At 34.3% G+C, this 24,046-nt stretch overlaps 1 protein-coding gene across 2 annotated transcripts in view; it reads right to left on the reverse strand.

The window, feature by feature from the left end:
* LOC121378840 (putative mediator of RNA polymerase II transcription subunit 26) overlaps window positions 1-24,046 on the reverse strand; it is a 41,635-nt gene that overhangs the window by 16,144 nt on the left and 1,445 nt on the right. For both annotated transcript variants that reach the window (XM_041507179.1, XM_041507180.1), the window contains exon 3: window positions 543-643. In XM_041507179.1, the coding sequence (XP_041363113.1) occupies window positions 543-643 (101 nt within the window). The remainder of the gene's footprint in view (window positions 1-542; window positions 644-24,046) is intronic.

Below are 24,046 nucleotides of genomic sequence, written 5' to 3' on the forward strand. Positions count from 1 at the left end.
TTGGTAGGGGACTAATAGCATGAGTAATGTGTTAATTCCATGTGCAATCTTCCCACTTTCCTTGACACTTGCATGAAGGTTTTAGGAGTGGCCAATTGATTGCCTGACAATACAAATATTAATACTTTTTATTTTAAACTTCCAAATGATTGTTTGCCTAACAGTACCTGAGTATAATCTTTAGCTCGCCTTGACTTTGCTCAGGGCAAGGTTGCATGTGTGCAAAATCCTGATTCAAAAGACGTAATGGATGTGGAATTAATGAGCTCAACTCTGTATGTGCTGAGTGCCGGTAAATATTCCGTACCTTTTCCAAATTATATATACAGAACCAGCCTTTGTAATTCATATAAACTGCAGTGATAAAAGTAGTTTGCTCCCGATAAAATACACTTTGTACTTTAAATATCTATAAAGCGACTCAATATTTTTATGAATAAAAAAATCTTTAAATTTATGACCTAAACTAATATCTTTAAAGAAAGAGAAACATTTATTAAATCCTAGAATATGAATTAAATTAGAACTGCTTTAGAACCTACCACATTAACATCATCGTATCGACTTGTATAGCCCATGCCTGCCATCCTACCACCACCAGCATCAAAGCTTCCGTACTGATCAGAATAGTGGTTCATACTTCCTGAAACAACAAAGTACAGGTGGTTAATGTTGATAGTCTGTCATACACAGGTAGCAGTAACAAACCATCTTACCAAGTTGATAAATGAATATCAGCAATAATTCTCAAATAAAGTATCCTGTAACACAACAATTCTGCAATAGTTCGGAAATAGTGATGTCACACAAAGGGGATAAATCAAGAACACCATGCATCAAACACCAATGTCTTAATGCTGAACCATAACGAAAAAGTAGTTTTGCAAACTTGTCGTTGCAGGATAAAATTTGAAAATATTTTTTAAAATGTATTTCTGCAGTTTGTTAACAAGTGAAAAACACATGATTTATGACCCAACAGTATGTTGGCCATTATTCTAATGATAGTGTCACTCATACACGTAGTAAAAATTTCATAAATAGATCTACTTAATTTCCCTATGAGGAAATGACATACTAATTGTTATGGATGACAAACATTCACCAACTGAAACTAAGGAAACAAACAGACCTTGTTCTATGACATGTAACGCACATTATTTACAATAATCAACAAATCCTGCCCTTTCAAGCCAAGTGAAATAAACATACATGTATGTATCACGTAACTCACATAAATCTGTCTGACACGTCACTTATATTATGTATGTTCAACAAAAGACAGAGAAAAAAACCAAGAAGAAAGATGTGAAAATTATTCAAGTGAATGTTTTTGAATTATTAAGCACCTCACTACTATTGGGTACAGAACAGATCAAAGTGTTAATAAAAATAAAAATTGTTCGAACAAATGGGTTTTTTTCATTGGTTATAGGGAATGGTACTTTTGTTTTACATATAATAGGTCAACATCTGGCCCTCGAGTTAGCATTCATTTCATTCATTAAGTTAGTATTCAATTCATTCATAAATTGACCTTTGTTTAACACCCAAAAGCTGATGTATTTTTTGTGCTGGGGTGTCGTTAAACATTCATACATTCAATCACTGATATGTATCTTTACAATAACAATATAATCATTTATTAATAACTTTGCATAAGTAACAAGTAAACCACCTAGCAAAATAGTACTGAAAATTTCCCCTTTTTGTCGATATTAATTTCTCGTTATCAGCAAATAATATAACAATAATAGGTGATTTTGTCTTCTAGAGATTTTTGAATAATTACTTTATCGAGTTGATATGCTCTTTTTAATGAATTTTAAAAAATCATTATCCATACTAAATTGTCCAGAGCATGCCCTCGAACCCACCTACACACTTTTCTTGGCTCCTTTAACTTTGGCAAACTGAAACTTGCCCTTTTTAGCATTTTGTGACCACTCCTCTTTACAAAATCCAGGATCCACTCCTGATTAATTAATTTTGATATTATTAGAGGCTGATTTAACCTGTACACTACTATAAATCTTAAATATACCGTATATCTTCGCCTATAAGTCAAATTTTTTTCACCCAAAAATTATTTTATAACTTGGGGGGTCGACTTATAAGAGGGTAAAAAAATTTCACCAAAAAATATTACTGTTTTGGGGATTATTTTACAAGTTTTATTGCTGAAGTATGCCATGTATTTATACTCAAATATGTTAATTTGACACATTTATTTTTTATAACCTATTTTTTTTGGCATTAGAACGGTTTTGGTTATGCGAAAAGGCGTACGATCTCTCACATGCCAAGACAACAGTCCACTTAGTTAAATTAACAGTCATAACTAATAGTAAAAATGTAAACAATACTAACTACCTGTTGCCTGAGTTTATTTTGAAATCTGGTCACTGGCATTAATGGTTGTTCAAACAATGTTTTGGCGGTGATTAACTTCATGAATATTACTAAGCTTTCCCTTAAAATAGACTGATCTCTGCAGTTCACTTATCTAGAGCAATAGGGACACACATCATTTGGTACAAAAACCAGTGTACTTTCCAGAGTTATCCTCCTTACATGTATTAATATGGGGGCAAAACGTGATACTTTCAGTTTTATCGTAGTGATCTGTTGTCAGTGTTTATAAATAAAGTTATTGTCTGTGCACAAAACCATCTGTACAGTACTATACAGTAACAGTCAAACAGCTTTCACTCTCTACTAAGGGAATATTTCGTTTTGATGCTATGTAATAATGATAGTTTGATTGGAATAGTCTGATCATATTGCGATGTACAAAACGTGAAAACCGAAGTTTGTAAAATAATTTTCTTTTGTTCAAATTTATTGTTCTCATGTGCTGAAAATAAGAAATATTTCAATATATATAAGTAGTTTTTCATGGGTCGACTTATAAACGGGTCAATAAAAAAATACGTTTTCAGGGCTTGAAATTAGGGATTCGACTTACAGCCGAGATCGACTTACAGGCGAAGATATACGGTACTGACAAGCACTATCTCTACACAAATACTGAAGATCTACCTGAAATTAATACGACCATAATATTAATTCACATGAATAATATTACGCATTTATTTCTATATGTATCCCACGTTATTAAAACAACTACAAAAAATATTAAAATTCTAATATATTTATAAAATAGAATGGAAAACAATTCATTGTAGGCGAGACAGACTAATTGTTGAATAGTCCAGTAAGCTATGTGTCACACGCTATTAAAACAAAGATTAAACATTTTAATATATTCATAAAACTGGAGCACAATTCATCGTAGACGAGACAGACTAATTGTTCAATAGTCCAAGCAAGATTCCAGCCATGTGTGACGATTGCAGGGTTTTTGGCTACCCTGTCAATGCAGGGTCTTTGGCTACCCTGTCAAAAGCTCACACAATGATCGGATCCATCGCGTGTGAATGGGTTTTAGCAAGCTAATGCTGTGGTCGATCGTTGCTTTGCCATTACTGTTTAAGTTCCATGCAACTGTTGGCATACAGTTGTAATGGTACTTGAATTGCATGCTAATGGTTAGCCAGATTTATGTAACTATACACGTGGTAATAAAGTGGAAACTGTCCATATGCAAGGGTGTAAAGAATATTAATTATTAGGTGTGAAAAGGAGTACGACTAATATGATGATATACTGTGGATTAGGAAGATTACCACTGAACATGAATAGAAATATACACATTGTTGAATATTGGTTGAAATTGTTGGAAACGGATAACATCAGTACTATGATACATTATATGATAATTGTTTAAGAAAACCAAGCACGGTGAATTTGGCAAGTCTTGTATATGATTTCTTCTGTAGCCTTGGACATGCTAATATTTGGTAGCACCAGAAAGTTCACAATAATGTTATATTTCTTACTGAAATTAAACACAGAATGAAAGACCAATTCACCCAATCCATGTATGCTATTCTTGACACATATGAAACTACATATAAACAACTTATTCACAACACCCCACTTCACTTTACAGGGCTCCAAACTTGACAGGGTACAAGAAGAAATGGCTGTTCAAAATACACAATATACTGTCTGATAATATCAATACCTAATACTGCATCTTAATTTCTAGCCATTGCTTTAAGGTCAACGACAGTTACTTTTCGCACTCTTGTTTTAGCTTTGTACACAATAAATAAAATATATTCAACGGTAATTTTTTGACATGATATATTTGACAAAAGGTACTGTTTATTTTTTTTTCATCTTCATAAACTTAATAATTTATCCAGAAGTATGAAAAAAAAATATATACTGACCTGTAAAAAGCATTGTCTGCTTGTTAAAGACGTTTGACAGGGGTCAAGGTTAGCAGACCAGCTTTTATTTTAATGTGGTGAAGCACTGCAACAATATAGCTACATGTGTATTTTGAATGATGTCAAAAGCTGGAAAAATTCCAATGCAAAATTGCTATTGAAATTTGTTTGTTTGAACATTACTACAAACCTGAATGTGTTTCAAGAAAATCTTGTGATTAAAAAACTGCATCTTTTACGAAATACGGATTTCAAGTGAAACTACGGTAAGATATGTTATATTTATTGCGTTATATTTATTAAGTCAAAACAAGGGTGCGAAGAGTGACTGTCGTCAATGTTAAGATTAAAATTTGAGAAGCAAAGATGGCTTACCACTTCACAAGCCTTGATCTTATCCAACAATTTTCTTTTAGGTAACGAGTGGGTGATGAATCCGAAAATCATCAACAAAAAAACAAGTATTCCACTTTTATTAAGTAACAGTGGAACTTTGTTACCTATAGAGATATGTATGTGAAATGTAACATTTCTTTTAACCCTTCTTACAATATAAAGGATACCTTTTCGAAGTCAAATCAATTAAATATGTAGTTAAAATGGGTATGTTATGTAACAGGTTCATTTAATGAACATTAACCAGTTGGCCAGTGAGTCACACTGAATCACACAAAACATATATATTAAATGGGCCATTGGCAGCTCATTCATGCAGTATTTACGAATTACAGTCAACCCTGTGTTAAGCAGCCACCTGGGGGTGTTACACAAAGAAGCTGAGGGCGTTACAAAATAACAACCTCTTAATACACCTCAACTTGCACTGTATTTGATAATTTGGAAGAATATTTAGGTGACCTTTTAGGAAAAGCTTAATGGAGATAGTCTGTGTGTCTTACCTGGAAGCATGAACAGCTTACTGCTATTTATGTTATGTTATGTTTACCTTGTTGTGACCTCAAGTGTAGTATGCCTGATATGCTCTGAGCATGTCAAGTCACTTGTCTATTATGACTATTTTTAGAACATGTCTACCGTATATCTTCGCCTATAAGTCGAATTTTTTTCACCCAAAAATTATTTTATAACTTGGGGGGTCGACTTATAAGAGGGTAAAAAAAATTCACCAAAAAATATTACTGTTTTGGGGATTATTTTACAAGTTTTATTGTTGAAGTATGCCATGTATTTATACTCAAATATTTTAATTTGACACATTTATTTTTTATAACCTATTTTTTTTGGCATTAGAACGGTTTTGGTTATGCGAAAAGGCGTACGATCTCACTCACATGCCAAGACAACAGTCCACTTAGTTAAATTAACAGTCATCACTAATAGTAAAAATGTAAACAATACTAACTACCTGTTGCCTGAGTTTATTTTGAAATCTGGTCACTGGCATTAATGGTTGTTCAAACAATGTTTTGGCGGTGATTAACTTCATGAATATTACTGAGCTTTCCCTTAAAATAGACTGATCTCTGCAGTTCACTTATCTAGAGCAATAGGGACACACATCATTTGGTACAAAAACCAGTGTACTTTCCAGAGTTATCCTCCTTACATGTATTAATATGGCGTCAAAACGTGATACTTTCAGTTTTATCGTAGTGATCTGTTGTCAGTGTTTATAAATAAAGTTGTTGTCTGTGCACAAAACCATCTGTACAGTACTATACAGTAACAGTCAAACAGCTTTCACTCTCTACTAAGGGAATATTTCGTTTTGATGCTATGTAATAATGATAGTTTGATTGGAATAGTCTGATCATATTGCGATGTACAAAACGTGAAAACCGAAGTTTGTAAAATAATTTTCTTTTGTTCAAATATTATTGTTCTCGTGCTGAAAATAAGAAATATTTCAATATTTATAAGTAGTTTTTCATGAGTCGACTTATAAACGGGTCAATAAAAAAATACGTTTTCAGGGTTTGAAATTAGGGACTCGACTTATAGCCGAGATCGACTTACAGGCGAAGATATACGGTACATGTGTACAGACATACACAATGGAACTTCTTACCCACAATAGTAACTAGTTTGTTTACTTGTACTTCGCTAATGAAAATATAGACATCTTAAATCGTTGAAAAAAACACACACCTCCAGCTTATAAACCAAAGATTAATCATACATGTACACATTACATACAGATTTACTCTTTAACTTAATAAGTTGGGTGACTAAATTAAAGATGGAATACCGAGGGAAAGGAAACATGCATACAAACATTTCCTTACTGCTACCGATAGATCTTCTAGGACAAATTGGGCTTAGCCAATGTGTCAAAAACAGAATTCTTGCCCAACACTAATATATTAGTACTGTAACCTCTGCTTGCACAGCACAATAGGACTGGACTAGAGTTGAATGTAGGCATGAATCTAAGTTACATGGCCATCAGAAAATTATCTAATTGGCAGGACGTCAAACAGAGAAAAATAGCAAGAACTAAAGGAAAAAGTGATTCCACTAAAGGAAATAAATGATTCCACTGTTATAACATTGTGTCATTAACCTTCACTTGCTTTCTTTTATATTCTGAGTGATCCTTTAAATGTAGTAAATTCTGACACTGTATCATTTATTATAAATGGAGTCGGTAACAGTATCATGTCTTCCACCAGATACAAATCAATATATATATGTAGATACTGCAACTACAAATTGATACGGTTTAGATTCATGTTTGTGTGTTAGCTGGCAGCATTGATTTTTTTTTTGGCAGGGAGAGGGTGGAGGGTATGAAGCATTAGGCTGGCACTTTTAATGCTTCAGTCTCAGCACGAATGCCTTACCTCTCAGATAGCCGGCATTTACCGCTACTGATTGGAGGGCAGAGCTGGCAATATTCTCCGATGAATGCAAACGAGATCTCTGATTGAAATGAGATGATTTCTGGTTTCCAGCTGGAAAGATATTGATTGAGAGTAGATCAGACAGTTTTTCATTTAAAAATGTAACTGGCTGTGCATGTGTTTTCCTCAAGATGAGGCACCGGCTCCAGTCCTACAATACACAGTAACATTCTACTGATCAATATTTCAAGTATTTCTGTAATAATAACCACAGTAGCACCAGGTTCAAACAAATCACACTCAAATATGGAGGGATGACACTTCAACCAGGGATTGCTAAATTAGGCCATGACATGCATTAGGATTTTTTTTTTTTTTTTTTTGATTTGTATCTATAATACACTGTCCAATTCCAGTTTTCATTATTACACAATTTAAGTTACTAATTAAAATAATCCCCAAACTCAGTCTTTTCAACAAGAAGTATTTCTCTCCATATTGAGTAATAATTACTGACACAAATCTTTTGGCTTTGCAACCTTGTTCCTGCCTCCTATCTTTAACAACAATAGGTTCACTGCTGTTGTATATGTTTATAAAACTGATCAACACGGTTTGCCCTCCATCACCAAGCACTTCCTAAATAAATGTCCACCATCAATTTGGGTATAAAAGGTATCAGGGCTGTTTGCTGTTTGCTACTCTCGATTTACTAATATCAAAACCCATATTAGCTCGGCCATTTACCTTTCGACCGACCGTTCAAAATTGCGCCAAATTCCCTCAATCAAAATTGCACACCCTTTTCTCTTTGCATAGCACCACCACCACCCCTACCCGCCTACTACCGATTTGATCGGACTGCTGGTGCTCCCTTGCACCTGCCAGTGCAGGCGGTCCCTCCTCTCCCCTCCCCCCACCTTTGCTGTCATGGACGGAGGAGCCGGCCAAGGCCGGCTCTTGTGCCCACGACAGCCGTGCGCTACAACAGCTTGTTCTGAATGTGCACGTAAAACCCTATGACATGACATGACATTTGCTGTGAACATGTTTATATTCATTGAGCATCTTATGGCTAGTTGTGTCTATCAAATGGTTATTGCAACACTTGGAGTGAGACAGTGAGAGATAAAATCCTCTCTTACTGAATAGCAGCAGCAAGGTGGTTTCTGAAATAACTTTTCCAGACTGGTCAGCATATATCACGATATTTGATATACCAGCTATGGGGCACTGCCTGGGATAGTGGAAATTAAACTGTCCTGTACACTCATTTTTATACCATACTATTCTTTGACTAGTGGACTAAAAAAAAAAAATTACTTACCAAGCAAAAAGGTTGCTAGCCACATCACTACTCCTTTTGTATGAGTGTTATTCAACCATCAACTGTTTACATGCAATGTGTGTGCCTATGTATGTATGTGGAAAGTAATGCTGAATATCATGATTGCCAATGACTATGATTATGACTAATATAAAACTGCATGACTGTCAATATGAAGTCACATGAAGTAACAAGAAAACCATACTGTGGAAGGAGCAACGAGGAAAGCTGTAACTCATAAGGGTGTATACTACCAAATCAAATCCCATAGACGACAATAGTAACATATGCGGCTAAAACTCCTAACTGCAACGTATCAACCGACATAAACGCCACGGATATAAATACTACCACCCCTTACACTTAAAGTGAATCAGAAAAAAATGGGGGTCAAGCTGCTCGTTTCTGAGATAACGGGTAGCGTCTATGACTACCCTAGTTTCGCACAAAATTCGAGTACTTTTTTTTACAGGTACCCCATACATGTTTCAAGCACAAGGCTACTTGACACATTGGTACTAGATGAAATAAAATTGCACATTTATTTTACCCAGATGAAACTATTATTTTTTACAACCAACACACTCACATTTATAACCAATCACAGGACTTGTGGTGTTCACTTCTCTATCAAAAGTTGGGTGCACCTCGAACTTTGACCCAGCCGGAAGTTATTTGGTATAGTACTACCATAAATTCATGAAGGTAAGCAATAAAAAAAAAAAAACTAGATGAATTTTGTAAGTAAAACTACTTTAGTTTATTGTAACAATATCATCAGGCCTCTCCGTGTGAGGCGAGAGACTTGTGCATGCCTCATACTCGCCTAAACCTTAAAACTGGTGAGTAGTTTATTGCTCGCCTCAATCATTTTGCTATAGGCTATTGCTGAAAAAAGTCATGACTTAAAGAACTGTTTCAAATTGTAAAGCCATTAAGGCAATATCGTAAAAACAGCCGTTTCGTTCTTTAACACTAAACTATCACTGCAACAGAACGCGTAGACGTTGATAACGGGCTATTATTATTAGCGTTACTTACTGCTTCTACGTCACATCCACCGGTGAACGATTAAGAAAATACCTCTTGAAAAATAACCCTAGTTTTAAAAATCAAAATGGTTTGCACACAAATAATTAGTTATTCAACCACTGAATATATTTCAATATGTGAGTTGTGTCATCTGTCAACTGTTTCAAATTATTAAATAGAAACGTTTTGCATGCTTGCGTGAGAAATCCGTTTTCAATATGGGTACGTTTTCATCATACATCGGTGGACGTTAGATCGTAGCTGAAAGGGGTTTCCGGTCTATTGCCAAGATGATGAAAGGAAAATTTGTAGAACTATCAACCTGTTACATTCTAAATAAAGCTATACACAATTTGTTGTTTATTTTTAATTTTTGAAACTAATCTCCTTATTTGGTATTTCTCGCCTGGGATCATATTCAGGACAGCAGTGGATTGCTCTCCTGCTATTTTCAAACAGAGAGGCCTGAATGTCATGGAATGTTTTTAATATCTTCTCTATCTAGCACATTTACCAATGAATTTTGAAGTGCCAGGGATCTTTTATATGCACATGCAGACAGAATAGCACATACCACGAATGAAAAATAGCCAAATGGTTTTTCATTAAAAACAAAAACAAAAAAGTTAAAAGTTATATTAACCCAATATTATTTTCTAATTTTCAAAGTTCAACAAATCCACTAACCCGATGCTTTTTAACACAGGGCTAATGACAAATGCCCGATTGGCTAGTGGGTTAAAAAACCCAAAACACATGGCTAACTTGAAATGATTTTTTCCCTCCACTGATGCCTGTTTGATAAATGTTAACCTGACATTGGTCACTGCATATCAACAAATCAATAAATATATCCATGGTAATTCCAGCGTTAAGGACGTGGCATTTTGTACAAAAAATGTGTATATTTATTCAAGTGTTTATTTTGATGATGGACTATGACTATGATTATGATTATGTCCTTATGTACAAGTCTGTATAATACATAAGATCACTGTGTACTCGTTAGTTAGTGAAAACCTGTTATGGACATGGCATGTTTTGAAACACTTTGACCCCCAAGTGTATTATATCTGCAAAACTGCTCTGTTTAATATGATTTTTTAAATAATAATTATTTATATACTGGTAATAATAGTGATACTGGATGTAAGAATAGTTTGTTTTATATAGTAAATAATCAGTGCTATCTGCAATATTGTGTGTTACGGACGTGGCATCATGCAAACTGTACAACAGGATCTGTCTTCATTTGTTTAATTTTGTTTATTTATACACATAAATGAAAGAAAATATTATAAAGACTTGGCAAACTGTTGTACTAGGTGCTTAAAGGGACTATTCCTGAGTTTGCAGCAATTATAATGTGTTCGGCAAATGTAACCTTTGTATTTATTAATATACATGTATGTATGTATATATTTTAGCTTAGAAATTGAATATCTGTGTATTTAATGCATTTCTTATAATTCTAATGTTTGTTAATAGCTCACTACTCAGGCCTGCACAAATTAAAAATTTGCATAACCGGAAAATCGGTTATGCCAAAAAAAATTGCATAACCTATTTTGATTTGCATAACCGGTTTTTTTTAAAAATGAAAAAGAACTTTAAAATAATTTTAATAAAGAACACCATTGTCATGTTGAAGTAAAAATGAACTGTAATAATATACCTTTATAGTATACACGTCAAACTTATACAGTCAAATTTTTCATCGCCATGTGTGATATTTGACAATTTCCCGTAATCAGCCGAAGTTTACCGATTAACGTTTATTAATGGAAGTATCGCAATTTCTGATTGGCCGCATTTTGAAGGAATTCCCTTCGGTGACATCCAACAACCAATGAGAATATCTTACACTTCACAATATAAGTATTTTAGCTAGACTGGTATCTGCCATTTCCGTAACATTTAATTATAATAACACGTCGGAAACCAGTCAAGTTGTTTGTACCCGCGATGTATCGTACGGTCACACGTTTTCGATCGACACGCGTTTCTGATCGTTCACATTTGTAATTGCAATAGTGCGAGAATGTGCGAACACTGATGTCACCACAAGAACGAAAACGAACACGGAAGTCACTGCTTTGTTCCGAGAGAAAAATTATTAAATACTTATAATTTTTTATTTATATTTTATTCATATATTTCGCTTAAGCGATCGAAAACCGGTGACTCTAGGACATTTTATTCAGAAAGTTTTGCACGAACGGTAAATCGGTTATGCGAAATAAATTTGCATAACCGACGCACGAACGAAACGATCGTTCGTGCAATTTGTGCAGGCCTGAGCTCACTACTGACTTCTGTCTACAATCATTTATATATATATATATCAGTTTACTTTGTCTTCCAACAGCCAAACAAAATTTGAAATAATTGGCTAAACATATTTATCAATATGATACTTTGTATTTCAACCGTTTAATACAATTTACTATTACCCAAATATAATTATTACAGGCGAATGGATTCATCACTGTCTATTTTAATGGCTACAAACATAGTATAGTTCTTTTAAATTAATACTTTCGATGCCAATTACATGTACATGTTCCTTTAATTCGTTTCATATAATTAAACAAAATGTATATAAAATATATCTTAAAAATGCATTTCAAAGATGAAAAGGATCCTTTGATTTGAAAAATGACATTGTATCTTACATATATGTATTAAGTGATAATTATTTAAATAATTAAAAGTTTATTTTTCCAAAGCCACATTATCATCTGATATCAAGTACCAGTTGCTTCCCTACATGTCACGCAAAATGTCATTTTATCTGACCGACCATCTTTGTTCACATGCACAACTACAAAAGTGCCCTGATAGATACATGTTCACCACAGTATATGTATGCCTGAACTTCATGTTTAGAAGCCTATACTGATGGTCTTGTTGAATGTTCATTGCTGAAAGTTAAAAGTCCAGTTTAAACCTTCAGATTCATATTATCACTCATGAAACTAAGGGATAATCAATATGTATCTGAAATACTTTAAAACACACACACACACGGAAAATAAAAAGTTGCTTGTGAAACAGATTCTTCAAATTATTTAATATTGTGCATTTTAAGTGGAATTTGTTGTCTACCCCAACCCCACAATTCAATTACAAGTATTGTCAATATGGTGTCTGCTCCAATGCCAGGTAACAGCCTCGGTGAAACAGTGGTTAAACCATTGGTAGGTACTGGGTTCACATCCTAGTACCAGCTCCCACTCAATGTGAATGGGGAGATATTCTCACACTAACCATTAATAAAAAAAATATAAATCCACACTAGCCTATCAGGCTACTGGGTTTGTATTTATCACTAGCCTGGTGTTAAAAAGCATTAGCCTCGGGCGTCGGGCTAGTGGACGTTTCTAACTCTGCCAAAGACTGCCAACTAACTAGGGTTGGGCATCATGAAAAATAATGTACCATGGTATACCACATTAGTAGTGACATCAGTGTTCTTACTGCTCCATTTAAGCGGGGTGGTTTGCCCCGATATTGCATTTTCCAGCCGCAATCCTTTATTTTTCTGCACCCTCTTTTATTTTCCCGCACACTACTATATTTTACAGCACCCATCTCTGATATTTCCAAATCATCGACACTTTTTTCCACACCAAACTAAATAAATTGATCAGTCTGTGCACGAGACATCAAAGCAAACAAGCTGTGGTGTGTATGGAAAAGAAAATGATATTTACTGTAAAATAATTTAACAGTATTTTTAACAGCCTCTATTTTGTCCCATACCTGTATCCAGTTGTATGTTCTATATATTTTATTTGAGCAATGAAAACATTTTATTTTTTATCAATTCAGTAATCTCCAACTGAAAAACCACTTCTTTGGTGCCAAATTTGTCACGTGATCAGATCCACTAACTATCATCTGAAATTCTGATATTTTGTCCTCAATTGCAGATTCAATTGGTTGTAACTGATGATTTTTACTTTCTGAAATTTGTTTATTAAAGGGACACACCCTAGTTACGGCTAGTTGTTAACCATTACGGCGTTGTTTTTCGCTATTAAACCCATTTTTTCACAAATAAAATTGCACTTTACTTACTGTTTATTATTTAGAATATACATTTCCATTCACCTGAAGTGTTTTTTGGTAATCCTGGTAATCCTGGTGTTTGTAATACCACAAAATGCATTTTTCGTATTTCTGAAAAACGGACGCACGTTTGAGAAAAAAACGTTGAGCAGACAAGGTCTAATCTATTTTTAGACAGGATATTTCCATTTCAATGTCACAGACGTTAGTATACCACATGACCGTTATCATTTTGGTTCGGTTTGTTTTCTCGTGCACGGTTCGCGCAATCAACATCCGATTTGTTGTTGTTCATTTGTGAGATTTTTCTTCACAGTTCGTGAAAATTTTCAGCAACAATAAAGTTCAGACAAGTAAGTATCTCAATACAAAACGTTACAAACCCTTAAAACCAATAAAAGTCCTACGATATCTGGAGAGGGGATACAACCAGGACAGAACAGTTGGAACATGTCCAGGAGAGGTGAAAAGAATGCACCCCAAGTCTGTGCGCACTCTGTGAAATTTGTTGTGTGACGTAGGCATTGTTGTGCTTCGAGCGACATCTACCGGTGACATCAGAATACTAACTTTCAAAATTATTTCAAGCAATTGGGACATGGGGATTCCCATGGTATTTATCGATATAAAACCTGCTTTTTCACTCCATTTGATAAAAACGTGATCTAAGTGTGTTACAGGTTTGTAGATTAACCAAATTATAATTTATTTTCACTGGATGGAACTAGGGTGTGTGGCTTTAAGCAATTCTTTATAAAATATTTAAAACAAATTGGGGGATATCACTGCTTATAAAACAACGGAAGTGGTAGTGTTCATTATTAAAATTGTTTATCTTGAGTGCCAAATTATATATATACACTGCCTTTACCACAAAAAAAACCCAAATACTTTTGATCAGCTGGCAATATCAAAGCGATCGATTTAACTCCGAGAGTTCAGTCCCGTGACCCCGTAACAGGCCTAACATCAAAGGCGATTCACAGCCTTTCAGACATTTTACATGGAAGTGGAACACGTGCATTTTTAAAATGCGAAAATGTTATTCTATTAAATTGAAATGTATGTTTGGAATATTATTTTGAAGATATCTTTCAAATGTGAAACATGGTGAACCATTGTTCGGTGTATGGATGTACAAAAGCTGCAGTTAAAGGCAAAAGAAGTTTGTATATTTTTCCGAAAGACAAACCGACATTGTTTGCACGGCAGGGATTTACCTTGTTTTTCTGAAATGGGGGTCCCTTGGACTTACCTCTTTCTTTTCTGGGGGTCCCAACCTGAAAACAAAGGGTCCCAAAACCACACAAACGACAGAGAGCTGCAGACAACAAATCACAGGTATACTATATGTTTCATTAAAGTAAATTTAACAAGCTGTGTTGTTGTTTTTCCTTTCGGGAAATCATTGTCGGTATTCATTGTTTATTCTTTCAAAATCAACATTTCACTTTGATCTGTGTAATTATTTGAACCATTTCCTGCAAACTAAATGACACTCACAATACCATGCGTTGTTTATGAATCGTGCTACTTGTTTGTTAATGCAAATCAGAACATTTAACCAATTTGTTTTATTTGCCCGGGAATTTCCGATTGTGTTCGGCCTGTTGACAAGAAGTTCCGAATGATTGCAAATCCGCGATCTCTTTCCGGAAATTACTAACTTTAACCGATTAAGCACAGCAAAGGATAAAGACACAGTGTTCCCAGAGATTAAAACTTTTTGTTTTCGATATGGGGAATCCCCATTTGAATACACAGTTTATAGGTAGAAAAGAAATAGTGTGTTACACAGAATGATCGATCTTTGATAGTGGACAGGGTTACTGAAAATTTCAGATATTTTATGCATCCCACGGGACGCAGTATCTCTTTTTTTGCGGGTCCAGTTAAGTTTTAGTGCGTCCTATACGCAAGTTTTGTGCGTCCGGTAAATCCCTGGCACGGAAGCAGTTCTTAAACCGAACACGTGCGTAATGGAAAGGACTGTCAAGATAGGATTCGATTTGCAATGACCACTTCACACCTGGGGATTACGACAATTATCAAAGATGGTCAGTGGGAATGGCACCAAAATGTTTGCTAAAGAACTTGTCTGTTCCATGCCTGTACTCCCTTGTTCAACACGATGCATTTATATATGTTAAAAAAATAAATGTAGGAAAAATATTTTTTAGAAGAAAAAAAATCGCATTTTTCATGTACATCGCCCGAAGACAAAAACAGATAGGCATACCGAATGTTAATGCGATTTTGTCAACAAATTTTTTTTTCCTACATTTATTGTTTTAACATATACAGTCAGACCTCGTTACAACGACCGTCGTTACTACAACATTTACACCATCTGACCACAAATTGTCGGGAACAAACGTACATCAGTGTTATTCTGTTCATTAAAACGGAATTCACACCTTCCGACACAGACAGTGCAAATTAGGAACAAACATGCATCCGACGTCTAAAAACACCTCTTTCCAACGACATTACATAATCACAGATACCGTAGCATATTGACAGTACACACACAACCACTTATATTCCTTGATCTCGTAGTGAGCCAACTGTGTCACAGGGATTTACCGGACGCACAAAACTTGCGTATAGGACGCACTAAAACTTAACTGGACCCGCAAAAATAGAGATACTGCGTCCCGTGGGACGCATAAAATATCTGACATTTTCAGTAACCCTGTCCACTATCACAGATCGATCATTCTGTGTAACACACTATTTCTTTTCTACCTATAAACTGCGTATTCAAATGGGGATTCCCCATATCGAAAACAAAAAGTTTTAATCTCTGGGAACACTGCGTCTTTATCCTTTGCTGCGCTTAATCGGGTAAAGTTGGTAATTTCCGGAAAGAGATCGCGGATTTGCGATCATTCGGAACTTCTCGTCAACAGGCCGAACACAATCGGAAATTCCCGGGCGAATAAAGCAAATTGGTTAAATGTTCTGATTTGCATTAACAAACAAGTAGCAACGCATGGTATTGTGAGTGTCATGGTTCAAATAATTATACAGATCAAAGTGAAATGTTGATTTTGAAAGAATAAACAATGAATACCGACATTGATTTCCCGAAAGGAAAAACAACAACACAGCTTGTTAAATTTACTTTAATGAAACATATAAATGATATAGTATACACGTGATTTGTTGTCTGCAGCTCTCTGTCGTTTGTGTGGTTTTGGGACCCTTTGTTTTCAGGTTGGGACCCCCAGAAAAGAAAGAGGTGAGTCCAAGGGACCCCCATTTCAGAAAAACAAGGTAAATCCCTGTGTGTCACATGCTGTCCGAGCTACCGATGTCTGCGAAATCTGTAGACATGTATTGCTTTTGTAAATAACCCTTTAGTTAACCAATTAAAAGATTAACTGCGAACAATAAATCTTCTATTTTCATATTTTGTAAACGAAACAGGTACCAATTGTAGATGTCTGTTAACTAAGTAATGATTAGACTGACGATGAATGCGCCTTGTTTAATATATTTAATTATGTTTTTAAAAAACATATTTAATGTATGTACGTGTATTTGTTGTTTTTAATAATAATTGCAAAACATTAATTATTTAAATGCTATCCAGTCATCAGTTAATATTGATTAGTATTAGTAAAAAATATTTTTCCTACATTTATTTTTTTAACCTTTAGACTACTGGATTAATTTTTAACAAAAACCACGTTGAGTGGGTACAAGTTTATAATTTTTACTCACATATATTCACTTAAATGTTTCATAAATACATGAAATAAAGTTCATATATGAATTGTAAGTATTATTTTCGTTTCTTTTTTTGTAATTTTTATTATTTTATATCGGCTAATGGTGATTAAAATTAGGCCAAAAATCGAAAAAGTTGCGTTTACTTACGGGCATTTGTGGCCAGCTGTCCAGTATTTATGTCCATTATTCCCGATAACAGTGGTTTTCTGACCAGAATTTTTTTTAAAACCCGAACTACGATTCATATTGCAATATTTGGTAATTTTCGTTGTTGGTAAAACGATCAAATTTATTATCAAATTAGCTGTCACAATCAGCTATCGATCCCTGAAAATTACCGTGACGTGCCGCCATTGTTGTCAATCGAAAATACTTGCCGAAAACCACTTTTTTAACTCAAAATTTCAAGATATTTTCAATTGAAAAAATCAAAACAAAAACCACCATTTTGAAAAAAAATCTTTTTTCTTTAATTATATTTCCGTTTACGGTGAGTGGTGTGTGCAAAACGGCGGGAAATATGAATTGGGGAATGCACTGTATACAGTATATTGACTGACGTGACGTCGGGCGAGAAATCTCGCCTGCAGTAGTCAGAAGGTTAACATATATAAATGCATCGTGGGCTAACCACATAAATGCCATTATTAAAAAATCTTATTTATTATACATTTTTCGACAAAACAGAAAATATCTTGACCAAAAGACCAGATTAATATTCTACAGCTCTTACATATTACCTCACTTAGACTATTGCTCCACAATTTGGGGAACCTGTTCAAAACATTCTATAGGAAAACTTCAAAAAATCCAAAATCAAGCTGCAAGACTTATTACTGAAAAAAGCAAAGAAATGTCCACTGCAGAAATAATTAGCTCTCTCAAATGGCTTAAAATCAAAGAGAGAATTGACTTTAGAACCTGCCAGTTTGTCTACAAAGTCCTCAACAAACTATCTCCATCATATCTAGAAACAATGTTTCAAACAACTTCAGAAATTCACTCCTTAAATCTGAGGTCAACTCAACATAATCACCTTTATGAATTAAAACCAAGAACAGAATTTTATCGCCATAGTTTTTCATGCAGGGGAGCTAAACTGTGGAACACACTACCTTCAAAGATAAAATATTCTCAATCCCTCGCCTCATTCAAATCCAGTTATTTTAAGCACTATTCAAATAATAATCAATTTTAAGATATACCTTTGTTGTTGATTTTGTGTTTGTTAAAATAATTATGATGTATTGAGTTATCACCGACTCAAGTTTCTTAACAAATTGATTTAAATATTATTTATATATTCATAATATGTGCTATTGTTCCTCATGCTATACATATTACATGTATGTTGATGTTGTTTCTTTGAATGTATGTATGTATAATATCATGTATAGATTAGAGAGGGCCTCATGGGAGACCAGTCACCGTGTACTGAATGTGTTTACCCTCTGAAAATAAAGAATTTTATTATTATTATTATTATTATTATTATCGTGTTGAGGTGTATCTTTGTGCCAAATATGAACAATGTACACCTCGGCATTAACATTCGGGGTTTGTTTTTGTCAATGGGCGATGTCCGGGCTCTGGGCTGCAAATAGGCTGACCACATTTGGCTCAACGGATCATCTTCGGTGTACTACGGTTCAAACGGATAGGTAAGTACCCCTAACGGATTTTCTCCTTCCTCACCAGTCGAGGTAGCATTAGAATAAATAGATAAATGCAACAAGTCCGAAATATCCAAACTAACGTCTGATTAGAATGAGCTATTTTCCAAAGAATCATTACATGCTGTCGCCATGCTAACCTACTAATGAATGAGTGGAATTCACCTGATGTGACATCACAGGTCAGATGCGGGTCAAATCGACTGGGTCAGTGTTTATTCCCCCCCGAGCGTTTTACAAAGTCGCTTTATTAATAATTGGGGTGGTATTTTCGTTTTTCATGTTTAATAATGTAATCTTTATGTATTTCTTATATATACTATGTATTAATAATGTGCCATGATTGTGGACCTTTAAATCTTTTGATCGGTTCAGCAAAACAAATGCCCGTGAATGTCAGATCGACAACATCTTCGGTACATAAAAGATGAGTCCACTTGTATTTCGTACCAACTTTTTTGTACCAAATACTGATGGTAAAAATAAGTATTATGTCAAGTCTACAAAGTCGACCAACACACAACAATCAGGGGTTCAAAAAATCCCATTGCCCGACGCCCGTGCCAAGTGGAATTTTCATGCCGGGCAAGTAATTATGTTAACTGCATATGCCCGATAACAAGTGACTATATAATTAACACCTAAAACATTTTTCTTTTCTTTTTTTGTTACAAATCTCGGTAAAACCTTTGGAAAGAGTTCCAATCATTCGAGCATTTACATAGCTCTAAGGAGAACTAACTCTAAAGGCTGGAACAATCGGAACTCTTGCCAACGCTTTAACACCAAAACAGAAAACAATGTGTTGAAAAGTTCAATAACCACTTTAGAGTTATTCCTCTTTTACTATCAACTAAGATCGGTAATTTCCACCACTGAACGTTTGACTAAATTCGTACAAGTAATCGGTTCGATGATCTTCAAACTTGGAAATAGCGTCCAATATGCTTTACAGCTTATGTATAGGGGAATGTCCGAGTAACTCTCAATTCCTGAAAAATAATGGAGACGAGTCCCATTATTTTTCAGGAATGGAGAGTTACGAGGATATTCCCCATCTTAAAATACACCACTGAGTAATAATTTTATGTGAATATATGTTAGTATGGAAATTAACACTAATGATTTTAGTGGGTTAATTAAGTAGGGTTCATCTTTTAATTACTGAAAAATAATGGAGCGTTGAGACAATACTGTGACTTCGCAGGTGTATTTTAAATAAAAATAAAATATACATGCTTTATGAATGCAATCAAAATGTTTAATCCTTACAAAAATTGTCATATTCAAATTATATTAGACGTTAATGCGGTGGACTCTGGAATCTACTCTTTGCAAATGAATGGGAGCATAAAGCATGTTTATAATTTCTGAGTTCACTTGAACAAAACATAAATATTATGAACTGTATTCTTATAAACATTGCAAGATATATTTTAGTTTAGATATCATAAACCTTGTAGCAAAAACATACTTAATGTTTTTCAGTACTTTGCAAATGTAAATCTACATCCATGTAAAATGAACAGGTAAGGTGAAGTTAGATTTCATAAGCCCTACGTCAAAATCGTGACAAGTTAGATTTCATTAGCCCTACGCCATAATCATGATGGTGTGATGCTCTCTAAGCATACATGAATATATTATTTTTTTCTGCTTTATTAATAGTTTTTAACAAATAAATTATGCTCAATAAATTAAAAATACAAGGCTGCAATCAATGTACACCCCGTCCCCTTCTGTTGTTAACCAAACATGCACTTTTTAAAAACATAAACTCATGTTTACTTTGAGCCCAGCCACGGCTGTTTGCGAGACTTTTCTCAGCTATAAACAGGGTAAAAAAAAATTTTGGGCATGGCGCTATGAAACTGAATGTAACCACATAATGAAAATGGGTTAAGTTTAGTGTTAGGGTTAAGAAAATCATACAGTAATGATAAGAGTAATTAATTTCGTGAAAAAGTCAACTGTAAAAAAAAAAAAATTGGGTAAATATGTTGAGATGAACAAGTTGACACTACCAAACAAATAAAGTTTAAATCAACAACAAATGGACACTATTTAAAAAATAAAGTTTAAATCAACAAATAGAGAAGACAGTGGATACTACTGGACAGACATATACATTTAGTACTTCCTGAGTAAGTGTTGTAACCTATTGGCAAAATTCTTTATTTATGTAATCAAACCAATTACTTTCAATATTATTACATTATTAAGCACTGTATTAAATTAAATAGGAGTAACACAATTGGTTACCTTACGAAATGAAAAAAAATAAATAAAAAAATAGTAATACAGTGAAACCTGTCTAAACCGGATGACGTCGGTGACCTAATATTTATCCGGTTTAGACAGGATCCGGTGTTTAGAGGGTCGCGTTTATATAAAACAGAGTTATTGCCCTTGGCGTGCACTTTGCAATGAATTACCCGAGAATGATTTGATTGATCCAATAAACCTGTTTTGTAACGTACAGTTATATAATCATTTATTTAGTTAATGATAACATTGTGCTGCAATATTTACTAATTATTAATGCATTGTTTGTTTCCACAAGTTTCTTTTGCCATGGATCTAGAACTTTCTTTCGTAAATTCTCTGATATGTTCGTAGCTAAAAACGAACATGTCCGAGAATTGCCGAATGAATCTGAATGTGGTAAAGGCAACAAGGGCTAATCATCTCGCCGTATCCCTATTATGTTATATATATATTTGTGAACTAACTTTAAAACAAAACAAAAAACAAAACAAAACAAGTTTCAGTATAATTTAGTTTTTATCGAAACCTTGCATGATTTTCACCAAAAACATGGACCCGATCAACGTTTAAAAAACGAGTCCACAGTTTGTTGTTTTGCTTCTGATTTGCTTTTGAGGACAGTCTTCATAGACATTGATTCAAGTTTCAGAATGTGTTCTAAATAGCGTTCATCCTTTGCAAGAGCAAAATTTCTAAGTTTTTTAATCATAACCAGTGCATCATTGTGCGATATTTCACAACCGTTGGGTTGCAAACTTTCATCGGAACAACTTTCACTCTCGTCATCACTTGATTTTCTGAATCTGAATCTTTAATCAAGTCAAATTTTACCTTCAAAGATAATTCTACACGCCTACGTTTAGCCTGAGGTGGCCGTGACATTTTTTTTCTCCTAATTTAGTAAAGTGTAGCAAAATTCAGTGTGTGTATCTCTCGTTTATATTGCAGAAATGATAAAATTCCCTATTAGTGTTTATTCGGTGTATAAAATATTATGTCACGTGTGTACATTTTACTTGAAGTTTAGTTTTTTCTATCATTTTACTCTAACTGTGCCTGTATTTCAATGTTAAATTGCATTGACCAAATCAAAGGCGGAAACCGTAAGGCGTGAGTAGCGGGCATGTGTTTGAAGGTGAGAAGTCGACAGTTTCAGACAGTACAATTGGAAACAATCAAGCATTAATTACTCTGTCTGCTATTCTGGGCTGAGACCGCAGAAAGCAGTGACCTGTGACGTAACACCGGATGTTGGTCAGTGGAAATTCCGGTCGGTTTTGTTAGCTGGAAGTTGTGTTTTCACGCGAAGTTGACTCTTCATTCATTTACACTACGCCGGTTTGTTCAGGTTAATTTATTAAGGATTTAACATTTCTGAGCGAAAAATCAATCCGGTTTTCGGAATTGAGAGGTTCCAGTTTTATCAGGTTTTTATACATGGTTTAAATAGCAAAAACATTCGGGACCATGGAACTTGGCTGGTTTTGACAGGATTCCGGTATGTTCAAGGTCCGGTTTAGACAGGTTTCACTGTAATAAAAAAAAGCTTCTCCCTTTTCAACATTTATTACATATAATTATATGTGCATTAGAGGTGTGCAGTATTATCAGTATTTTTTTCTGTTGTAGTATGTGCCTATACATTTTGTACTGTACCGATATACTTCGGGACTTTCCGTGAACGATAACGTTACGGAAACTCCCGAGAAATAAATTATCAGTGTCGTGAAACAAAATACATATTTTGAGAAATTATTTAAAAAGCAAAATAGTAAATGTCAAATGCTATTGATTGCTCGTGTTCCATTAACAAATCTTTGAAAAATAACAGAATTTCTTATAGTATTTAGAATCTCAAAACATTGCCACAAAGTTTTAAAAACATGGTAGTTTGTTGTTGTTTGCATCACGTGTGAAATCGGCCATTTGCAGAACTTGCTCTGTTGTTTACCAAAGTCGCAAATTACAAAAAATAATAAAAATTGGCAAAAGAATTTTTGGTGTGGCGAAATAAAATTATAAAAAAAATTCATGTTGCATTATTGATACTAAATGTTTGATTGCTAGCTACAAGAAGTTTTACTTTTTATTAGTCATGTTTCAAGCGTTATATCCGATAATGTTGTAAAATATAGGTCACATGGTTGAATTCATTTCCACAAAGTCTTTTGTATGCACCATCTCACAGACAGGATGCATGGTACATACCAATGCCTTTGATATGCCAAGGCAGTGTTCTAGCTAGGATTTTGATGGGGCAGGGTGCTAATTTAATTGTAGGGCATTTTTAACGCGAAAATCTTATTTTTGAGGCAAGTGCTGGATATGATCGAATTTTTTACATTCATAAATATAATATATGTAGGAATATCTATGCTGGTTTTAATTTACAAAACATTTTTGGAGGGAGGGGACAATCAATTTCTAAACCCAAATTTATTATTCTTAAATTTGGATGTTTGACGAAACAGTACATTCATCGCCATATGCAATATTATTGTACTAATGTATTAAATATAGACACTATTAAAAAAATATCGTTCCAGTTATGCCTACATAGACCAAATAACCAGTGTTGCTAGTTTACTCTGTGCCATATTATAAGGATGCAATCAATATGTCATTGATAAAGGACTACTGACATTAGTTAAAACTACATGTATCTTGGTCTGGATATTTGCAAAGGCAAACATTACTTTCAAATATGTACTTATCAAAATAAATTTCACATTTGACGTTCTGTCGAAGTTTATCATGATGGTCTGCTTTCAACTAGGTGTTTGCTAGGTGGTGTGTGGTGGTGTGTGGTTATGTGCGTGACGGTGTGAG

The sequence above is a fragment of the Gigantopelta aegis genome, chromosome 8 (genome assembly GCF_016097555.1).
Source record: "Gigantopelta aegis isolate Gae_Host chromosome 8, Gae_host_genome, whole genome shotgun sequence".
Taxonomy (NCBI): Eukaryota; Metazoa; Mollusca; class Gastropoda; order Neomphalida; family Peltospiridae; genus Gigantopelta; species Gigantopelta aegis.